Genomic DNA, 10,206 nt, shown 5'->3' on the forward strand with positions numbered 1-10,206 from the left:
AGCCACTGGCACAAGGTACAGCAATCAAACCGCAATGATAATCAATTAGACCCATTGCTCGCCAGGCCCACTGATATGGTTTGTTTTGCACTGCTTTGACAGGCATAAAGCATAACTTTATGGCTGGAACGACTCGGGCCTAGACATATAATATAGTTGTTCGATCCGGCTCGTTCCGATTTACATACTACCGGCAAGAAATAGACAACTTTTCGGAAAGTTTCATGCAGATAGCTTCAAAGCTGAGAGACTAGTTTGCATTGAAACGGACGGACATGGCTTAAACGAAATGTCAGGTGATGCTGATCAAGAATATATATACTTAATATGGTGTTACAAAGATTTGGGTGAAATTGTATTACCAGGTAAGGGTATAACAATTTGAAATATTGTAGTTTGGTGCAACAAGACGTACTTTTTATACCCTTGCAGCTAATAAAAAATAAAATATTGTTTTTATTGATTTGTATCCGAAGTGGAGGGTGGGACCAGACAGACAGGTGTGGCAAAATCGACATCCCCCTTTTATCCTCTGATGCATGACTTAACAGAATTTAGACTAAAATCAAACGAAGTTCATAAAATAATAACAAGTTTTTCATTGTTTGTACTATCTTCTCAGTTGTTGTGATTTTAAACGTTTCTCGGTACTTCGTTCATTTTAGAGCTTAACAGAAATTGAGTTAAAAGATAATAAACATTTTTGTAGATTACTTGTGGTATGGCTTCCCAACTTTGCTTTTAAAAAGTCACTTTGTTTACTGCCATTTGCTTATGGAGCGCATTTCTCAAAAACAGGGGGGTTGAGAGAAACTGACACCCTCGTGCTGCTAATCTTCTGATTTATTATTTTGCTTTAGTAGTGACAAACAAGCAAAAAATTTTGCAAGCAGCCGGCTTTTTGATTTTATCGGGCTATTTAATCTATCGTTTGATTGATTCGGTATAAATAACACAAAATGTGCTGATGTAAAAGTCATTTTCTTACTTATATGTTCTACATTTTAATGTATTTCAATTCTTTCGTTTTACTTCTTAATGTAACACTTTTATAATGTGTACTTTTTAAATTTTCGGTTTTGTCTTTTGACGGTGAGTCGTCCCTTATTTCGATAGCGTTACATCAAAAACACGGGAATAGCCTGGGACCATAGATAATTAAATAAACATAGTATAAAAACTTAAACTTTACTATTGCAATATAAATATCACATATATAAATAATAACACGGTTTTATTTTGTTGCTTGCAAAGTAAGCGTCTGACTTTATTTATTTATTAAAACAACTGACCATTACAATAATATTTTAAAGCATTTCGTTTTTTTCATATGTCCCCAGATATTTTATATGGTTTTTTGTGGGTTGAATCCTTCTTTATCCATGGGTATTCGTTGTTTTTTTCTTCAGCTGATCCATATATTCTATTTCCATCAAGGCTCAAAATGGCAATGACAAACACTAAAGGGTTGTACAAAATGTAGTTTAAAAGCCATCTAATAAGTTTGTTAGTTGGTTTCACTGTACACTTACCCATTCCGGCAAGAAGTTGCGTTAAGTGCATTGTGACTGTGCAGTTGCCTTGCAATAATGAATGACTTGAATAGTTGGCAGTTTATAACGCATTTTTAACTCGCCAATATGGGCATTTAGGCATAGAATCAATTAACAACACAACAAACTTCGCAGATCGTAAATATAAATTAATTGCTTTGATTCGCGAGGAAGACTTTGATTGACAAGTGCTCAGTTTTCTACTCTGGCTTTTGAATAATAATTTCCCTTTCTGGGAAGAAGGGGTTTTTTCGAACTATATAATTAACGCGCTTTTAAAATTTGAAAATACGATGAGCTTAAAGTTACAAAGCATACAAGTGACTTTTTTATTTTTGTTCTTTTTGCATAAAAATAACAAGAAAGGAAGCAAACTTCGGCAAGTAAAAGTGTATATGCCGTTGCAGCTATTGTAAAAATAACACACCTTTAAAACATCTAAATTTCGAATTATATAAGTACCCGTTAAAACCCATTAAAGCTATGATGATTTTCACCCCAATTCTTCAATCGTTTCTATGGAAGCTATATATTATCATATATTAGAATAAAATTATAAAACCATTCATATGTCCAAAAGAAATACTAAAAAAATTGAAAAAAGAGAAGTTAAAATTTGTTCTAAGTTTATTTTTATACCCTTGCAGAGGGTATTATAATTTCAGTCAGAAGTTTGCAACGCAGTGAAGGAGACATCTCCGACCCTATAAAGTATATATATTCTTGATCAGCATCACAAGGCGAGTCGATCTAGCCATGTCCGTCCGTCTGTTCGTCCGTTTCTACGCAAACTAGTCTCTCAGTTTTAAAGCTATCTGCATGAAACTTCCCCAAAAGTCGGAACGAGCCGGATCGGACAACTATAACATATAGCTCCCATAGGAGCAATCGGAAAAATAAAGGAATGATTAAATATTTCAGAATTACGTTTTAAATTTCATCAAAATCCGGCTCGTTCCGTCTTATACTACCTGCAATAGAAAGACAACTTTTGGGAAAATTTCATGCAGATAGCTTTAAAACTGCGAACCTAGTTTGCGTAGAAACGGGCGGACAGATTCCTTGTGATGCTGATCAAGAATATATATAATTTATAGAATCGGAAATGTCTCCTGCATTCTAACTGAAATTACAATATCCTCTGCAATGTAATACAAAACCACTCATAATCGCCTTGAAGGTATTATTGACTTAGGCTTTCTTACAAAGGCTATACTTCTTTTTTATAAAATCAAACGGATTTAAGTAAACAGTTTTAAATTCATTCTATTATATAGTCGATTCTGTTTTGTTAAATGGGAAATATATTATATTTAGACGCGTTAAACGTATTGTAAAAGGGTATTTTGTATTTGTAGGTAACAAGGAGATGAAAGCGTTTCCGGTCATATAAAGTATATATTTTGTTGATCAGGATTACCAGCCGTTTTGATGACGAGTTGTCTGTCCGTCCGTATAGATCTCGGAAACTATAAAAGCTAGACGTTTGGGATTCGACATTCAGATTCTACGCGCATGTTTATTTCATAACGTGTTTCGGTCATACTTATGGGTTGGCACTAAATGTTCAAATGCTGCCAATGCAGCTTCACAGAAGGCGACACCTAAGCCCCGATTCTTTTGAGGGGGAATTTGAAATTTTTTGGCTGAGTAACGAATATCTAATAGTCGGGGATTTCGACTTGAGCTTTATTTTTTGTTGTTGCTCAAAGTAGCGTTATACCGTTTTGGTTTCCATTTATGGTAACAGTTTAAAAATTAAAAAAAGTTTTTAAATATATTTTTATATAATGAATATATTAATGGGATAAAAATTGTTTGTTGTTAACTAAACCTACTTAAGAATAAAATAAAAGACAGCTTGAATTGTTCAAATAAATTGGCAACTGTTACAAAAATTAAAAAAAGTTGTTAAATATATATGTTTGAAAAATATTGTCTATTGTTTACTTAACCTACTAAAGAATAAATTAAAAGACAGCTTAATTGGTTCAAATAAAATGTCAACTGTTACAAATTTGAAATGTTTCAGTATTACATTTTTTAAATCGCATTACACATTTCATTACCCTCACAATACGTTTGATTTGTTTCAAAGTAGTTAGAAAACTGAACGTCGTTATGAAAATCCAGTTCATAATTGGTATGGTTTTAGCCATCATAAATACATGCATTAAGTTAATTATTTTTCGTTTTCTTCAAGTCTCAATTTTATTTGGGATAAGCGTTGCAGAAGATGAATGCCTAGCTTGTGATTGGAAAAGTGAACTTCATTGTGGAACGGTTGCTGATGGCACTTGTGTCTTTACTGCATTAAACCGATGCCAAGTTGAGCGTGTTTCTTGCCTTCGGGAGCAAAAAGAATTACCACGTAAGACAAAATAACTAAGAGGCTTAAAGCTATTTGTTTGTAAAATAATTAAGATTTATTCATCTTTACAGCATTTACCCAAATTAAGAAAGGAAAATGTCCAAAGGGTAAACCGAAGTGCATCAAACCTTGAATTACATTTAAATAACTACGTTACTCTGTAGATACTTTATTAAGCTTTTAAATAACTAACTACGTATTTTATTTTTTAGTGTGCGTAGTGTACATTTCGTTATTTTTATACCCTTGCAGAGGGTTACCAATTTCAGTCAGAGGTTTTTAACGCAGTGAAGGAGACATTTCCCACCCTACAAATTATAACTTTGCCGCTTTTTAATTTTGTTGTTGCTCTATAGATATACAGTAATGGTCTTTTATTTTAGAATTACGAATTACATTTTATCAACATCGGAGGACTATATCATATAGCATCAATAGAAACAATCGGAATACTACAAAAACTTCTCTAAATGTCTTTTTTTTTGTAATTCTGAATGGTTTATTATTTCTGAATTACGTTTTTAATTTTATTAAAACCCCACAACGATTTAGCTGCTGAATGACTTGTCGAAGTCTGCTTTCATTCTTGTTATTAACTTAAAAGTCCGTAACATGTAATTTGATTACTTAAAAAAGTCGATCCAACTTTAATAACTCAAATTTCTCCACATCAAAACTCAATAGATAAAACTGTTTTTATCTACTTTCTGTTTTGTGGTTAAAAAACAAAAATAAAAGTAAATAAGTTTTAAAGCAGCCTTAGGAACATTCATTGGACTTTTGTTTTTTTTAATTACATTTCTTTAGCGAGCAGACTGACGTCCTAAGATCTTTCAGTTCTGACTTTAATTTTTTGTACTTCGCAATAAGCCTGTGAACTCTTTGCCTGAAGTTGCTGCAATCCTGAATTTGTTTTAGCAGCTCGGATTGCAATTTTAGGTTGACCTTTCTCTGCATATATATAATGTTTTTGTAGCGGTTTGCTCTCTCGAAGCTTTTCATGCAAAATTCTTTTGAACTGAAGTTTGATTCTCTGACCTGCAAAGTAGTATCTGAAAATGAGCAGTTAATTCAATAAAGGTTTTAGAAATTTCAGAGCGAATATTAATGGGTTAGTTACCAGCGAGACTTTTAAAGTCCTTCAGCACCGAAAGGAATTCGTCTTTTGCTTGCATTTTTTCGCTGGAAACCAACTGCACACAAATCTTCACTGAAGACACCGACAAATAGGTTAAAATATATTCATAAAACTCCCAAAAAGAAACACCACCAAAATGTGTAAAAATAGGCTAATCTCGTTCTTAAAATGTAGGTCATTTTGTTTTATGGGTGTATGCTTCACGTCAATGGTTTGCTTACCAAAAAGGCACAATACAGTGCATTTATACGATCCGTTCATCTTGGCGCTAGGTGTATCAGATGAATATGCCGTTGGTCGTTCCGGCTTATTATATTCACTACATTAAAGCTTTGCATTTTAATCTGTTTCTTTTCGGAGGCTAATATATACATTCTTTACCAAATTTATTTGTACACTATATATTTATAAATAAAAAGTAAAGCAATTTGTTCAAGGTGTAACGGATTTTTTATTTAGCACTGAAAACAAAATCAAATAACCCTCCTTTTCAAAATGCCTGTTAGGCACCAGGCGGAAAACCGTCGTTGCCCATTAAGCTTTCCAATAATACATGCTAAAAATATACTTCTTTTCAATCAATGATGATTAATGATGTGTACTAAGTTGGTGCAAAATTATGGTTTTTTTTCTATAAAGTACTTATAATCTTAAACGCATTTTTTAGTTTTTAAAAATGAAGAATTTTGTTCTGAAAGCAATAAATTTATTGCAGTTAAGAATGAAGAACGACTGCAAAATCTAGGAAATTCAAAGCTAGAGCACGAATATAAAGTTGTATCTACTAATCTATCATATATTACCACACTTATGATCTTAAAACTATAATTATAACTCATTACTTAGTGTATGGTACAACACTTTGAATTTTGTTCATTTAAGACTATTTTATTACTTTTAAGAATCGGGAAAATTAATATAAACAAGAAAGGAAGTAAACTTCGGCAAGCCGAGGGTCATATACCCTTGCAGCTATTGCAAAAATTAAATATTCTTGAAAAATTAAAATTATCATTTACTAGCGTAATGTCTAAAAAGCTATGATGATTTGCAGCTTAATTATTGGATAGTTCCTATGGCAGCTATATGATAACATTTTTCGATTTTAATAAAATTAAAAGCGTAATTCAGAACTGTCAACTAATTACTAAGACAAAAAGAATTTTAAAAAATATATACAAATAAGAAAAGTTACATTTTTTTTATATTTTTATTGTTTCCATGGAAGCTTTATGTTATAGTCGTCCGATCTAGTATATATATACTTTATAGGGTCGGAAATGTCTCCTTTACTGCGTAGCAAACTTCTGACTGAAATTTGTATAACCTCCAAGGGTATAAAAAGTTAATGTTATTCTTCATCTCTCGGGCTTAATCTCTTTACGTTATATAACATTTATGAAATTAGTTTAAAAGCAAATGTATACCGGTCACCACGCTGCTCTCTTTCGTCAAAACAAATAACTTTTCCAATATTTGTAAAGCTTTTACTGCTTTCCATGAGCCGGGTGGAGCTGCAGTTTTGTCTGAGAGCTATGCATTTCGTTTCCAAGTTTATTCATAAAACTAGTCCCACAATTTTCTCTACCGCCTTCTCATTTTCTTGACAGAACTTCTTAATTCTTCGAAAGCAATAATATACCGTTTGACTTGTAAAAATTATACGTATTAAATGAAAATGCTTGAGAAATCTTATGGGAGTGTAAATAAATTAGTCTTTGTTAAAGAAACAGTTATTGAGCATCGGAATGAGTTCCAGTTGAGTTCATTTAAAAGCCTAAAATCAAATTACAAATATATCTAGTTATATGTTCCTTGTATTTGTTACATTGATTAATTGATATTAAATAGAGGTTAATTTTTTTTTAAGTCGAATTTAAATTGAAAGAGCTAATTTCTTGCCGTGCGTGTGCAAAAGATTCGAACGAGATTGAAATCCAAAGTTAATAAGCCGCTTTAAGTTAAGATTAAACTAACATTAGTTGAAAAAAAACGATCGGTTGCCAGTGCAAAGTTTAAGCGCATTATCCAAAAATTTGTTGGCATTAACATATTATTTAGCTATGAAACTGCGAGGAGGAAAACAAAATCAAAAAATGACCCAAAATTAAATCAAGTCTAGTTTGTTCTTAAGCCAGTATGCATTTTTATAGAACAAAATAAATAATACAAAAACCGAAATATAAAAATATATATTATAATAACCAACCAAGGTTATGAGCTTAAAAAGCTTATAAATATTAATTTATGTTTTTATTTACAGGTCAATAAAAAAATACGAAATATATATATGAAGTAATTTTTATACACATATAACACATTAAACTTAAAGAAAATGGTTTGTAACTTTATATAGAGATAAAAAATTAATTATGTGTACCAGCCAAACTATTTAGTTCGTCATTTACGTTTTACTCACAATTTTGGAATAAATCGATAAACAGTACTTTTTAATAAACTTTATTTAAATACTTGGTTTGATTTAAATCTAGATAGTTTCAGACTTGGTTTAAGTAGTACAAAAACGTTATCAAATTAGAACTTTGGCGTAAAACGTTCTTAAAATAAGAAATTCTGTCCGAACTTAAACTCCTTTAAAGCAGGAATTTTCCTGAAGGCTGTTTAAAGTCTACTTTGATTTTAGATTCAGTTGTAATTTTTCATTTTTGTGTTCTGTAAAATAATAAAGTCTAGTGCGACCCACTTTCAGATACCTGCAAAGCAATGTCAAAATAAATACGCCTCCAGCAGATTGTGCCAATTGCTATTTTCGAACTGTTTCTATAATAGTTGTTTTTGGTATAAAAACTGTGGTTACTCTACACAGACTTTGTTTGCAGCCATAAAGTGTTACACCAAAATGTGGATATAATTGTATATGTTATTCTATTTGGTATTCTGGATGTTATAAAGTGAAATCGAAGACGTTAAGACCAGAGGTCAGCAAGTTATGAAGGCTAAGCGACATACATATATCATTTTGTGAGATACTTTGACGCCTTTTTCCACTTGACCTGGCCAAGGAGAGGCCACCTGGCGACGATACGACCAGGAAGACGACGGAAGTCCTCCCGTCCCTCCGGCCCTCGGCCCAAGCTCCTGTTTTTGTCTCTGAGCCAACTGCTGAGGCCACCTGTTTGGCTCTTCAAGCTGCCTTTCTTCAGCTGCCGAAAGTTTCGTTTTTTATTTGGTTTGCTTTAACAAGGTGTCTGTGTTGTTGCTGGCTTTTAAGCCGCTCGTGGCACTTGCCACTTGAGCAGACGCCGCAATCGGAAGTCCTTGTTTATGATATGGATACTGGGGCCTCGGCCAGCTGATATCAGCTGCCATGCTGCAGGAGGTTGATTTATGGCCACCAATTGCGGAGATCTCGATTGGGGTAGTATAGAGTATGTTCAGGACGTTAATCGAAACTAGTCTGATTAGTAGAACAGAGAGATCGAATCAATTCGAAGTCCAATCATTTCGGTATTTCTGAAGCGGCTTTAACAGGCAACCCATTCACACAAAGCATTCTGTCTCTGGGTGCCAGCAAATTGATAGATTGCATAAAAGTTCTGGTCTAGTCTTACGCTTCTGCCTTTGTTTTTCCGGCTCTTTTCGTTTTTTCTTGTGATTTACAGCTACTATTTATAGGAAATGTGCCTAGCACGCAAAAAGTTGGTAGAGAAGGGGCAGTGGCAATGGCAACCCACTTGACAGACTGCGCTGCCAGCCGGAGCAGATGCAGATGCACTGACCACCACAAGTGCACCTCCAGACGAGTGTGTTCGAGGCGGTTCGGGCTCCAACATTTTTGTTTACAATTGGAGCACGTCTGTTTTGGCTGAGGCAGCTGCTGACCATTGGCCATTAACTTGCAGCCGGCTACGCTGAGTCTGCAATTAAAGCTGCCTGCTACAGGCTGAATCGACTTCGAGAGAACCTCAAAAGTTTCATGTTTAAAAAATAGGGAACAAATTCAATGGCAATTGCTTATATACATGTTCCATCGCAGTTTTGTAGGTCTTACTGTATTTGAGCTGGGCAAACATTCCGTGTGTTACCGCGCACCGACTTCTGTAACTGGAGCATATAGCTTCTCCGTCTTCATCTCGATACTCGACTCCCAGTTTTCTGCCGCTGATCTGGAGGGGAGCAAAGAACCTCCCAACTGGGCCAGTGTATACTTTTCACACGGTTGTGTGAAAAGCGTGCTATGATACCATTTTCATGTCCACATTGTTCCCGACAAGTGTTTAACCGTTGGGCTGAGAAATGCCATTTAGCAACAAGATGTAATTTTGTACCCTGCAGTCGAGGCAAACTTTGATACCCTTATGGCTTATTACAACAGGGTCAGTCAAGATCACTGAAAGGTCATTGATTTACTGACTTAGGTTTATTGCCACGATTTCACACCTTCAACAGCTCTTTTTATGCGAGTTGCTAACTGCTTCAGTGTGTTTTAATTTGCTAAACGACGTCCTCTAATTAGGGTCTGATTCATGAATTCTTTATTACTGCCCCGGGTCAGTTGCATAAGGTTCCGTGCTCAAGCTAATTAAATCACTCTTAAAAGGCAAACAAATAAAATTGGTTCCGCATTTTTTGTCCATATTTTTCACAACTCCGCAAATCCATCACCGACAGCACTCATCATCTTCATCTATCAAAATCTAATGAACTTAACTTTTCTCGTAAATTATCGAGCAAGCATATATATATCGCTGTTCGGTTCGTTGATGATAATTTCACTTTCATTAATAATTTTTGAACTTTTTATTTTGCCATAATTAATTTTTCAACTTTTGCTTTTCGTCGTTGTTTCTGTTATGTTTGAACCAAATAAATCGAGGCAGAAAACCCAACCACACAATCCAAGACATTGTCGGAATTGAATATTTCGTTTGACGCTTGAACTTTCTTTTTATTCATTTGGACTTGGCCAAAGTTCGGGGCATTCATGTTAATTGTGTTTAAAGTTGAAGGTACATCATTTCGCTATTGGAGGAGCTAGAAAAAAAACGTCTAAAATTTATTCATATGGTTCTGTAGCTACTAAGTACGTATAAAAATCATTATTAAATGGAAAAGTAATAAAAATACCTTAAAAATGTAGAGTACTGTGGTATACACGTAATCTAGAAGTAGTAACCCACCAG

General features: G+C 34.0%; 2 protein-coding genes across 2 annotated transcripts; one reads left to right on the forward strand and one right to left on the reverse strand.

Moving 5' to 3' along the window:
• The first annotated feature begins 3,616 nt into the window (after positions 1–3,616).
• On the forward strand, positions 3,617–4,385 carry LOC108137791 (accessory gland protein Acp63F). Its single transcript, XM_017259697.1, has 3 exons — positions 3,617–3,696; positions 3,757–3,924; positions 3,996–4,385. The coding sequence occupies exons 1-3, from the start codon at positions 3,675–3,677 to the stop codon at positions 4,055–4,057; spliced, it is 252 nt and encodes an 83-aa protein (XP_017115186.1). The 5' UTR covers positions 3,617–3,674; the 3' UTR covers positions 4,058–4,385.
• Positions 4,386–4,673: 288 nt separating this feature from the next.
• Positions 4,674–5,362, reverse strand: LOC108137790. The gene is made up of 3 exons (XM_017259695.2): positions 5,284–5,362; positions 5,045–5,134; positions 4,674–4,976 (listed from the first exon to the last, which is right to left on the reverse strand). The coding sequence occupies exons 1-3, from the start codon at positions 5,321–5,323 to the stop codon at positions 4,714–4,716; spliced, it is 393 nt and encodes a 130-aa protein (XP_017115184.1). The 5' UTR covers positions 5,324–5,362; the 3' UTR covers positions 4,674–4,713.
• Positions 5,363–10,206: the final 4,844 nt, after the last annotated feature.

The sequence above is a fragment of the Drosophila elegans genome, unplaced genomic scaffold (genome assembly GCF_018152505.1).
Source record: "Drosophila elegans isolate 14027-0461.03 unplaced genomic scaffold, ASM1815250v1 contig_397, whole genome shotgun sequence".
NCBI lineage: Eukaryota > Metazoa > Arthropoda > Insecta > Diptera > Drosophilidae > Drosophila > Drosophila elegans.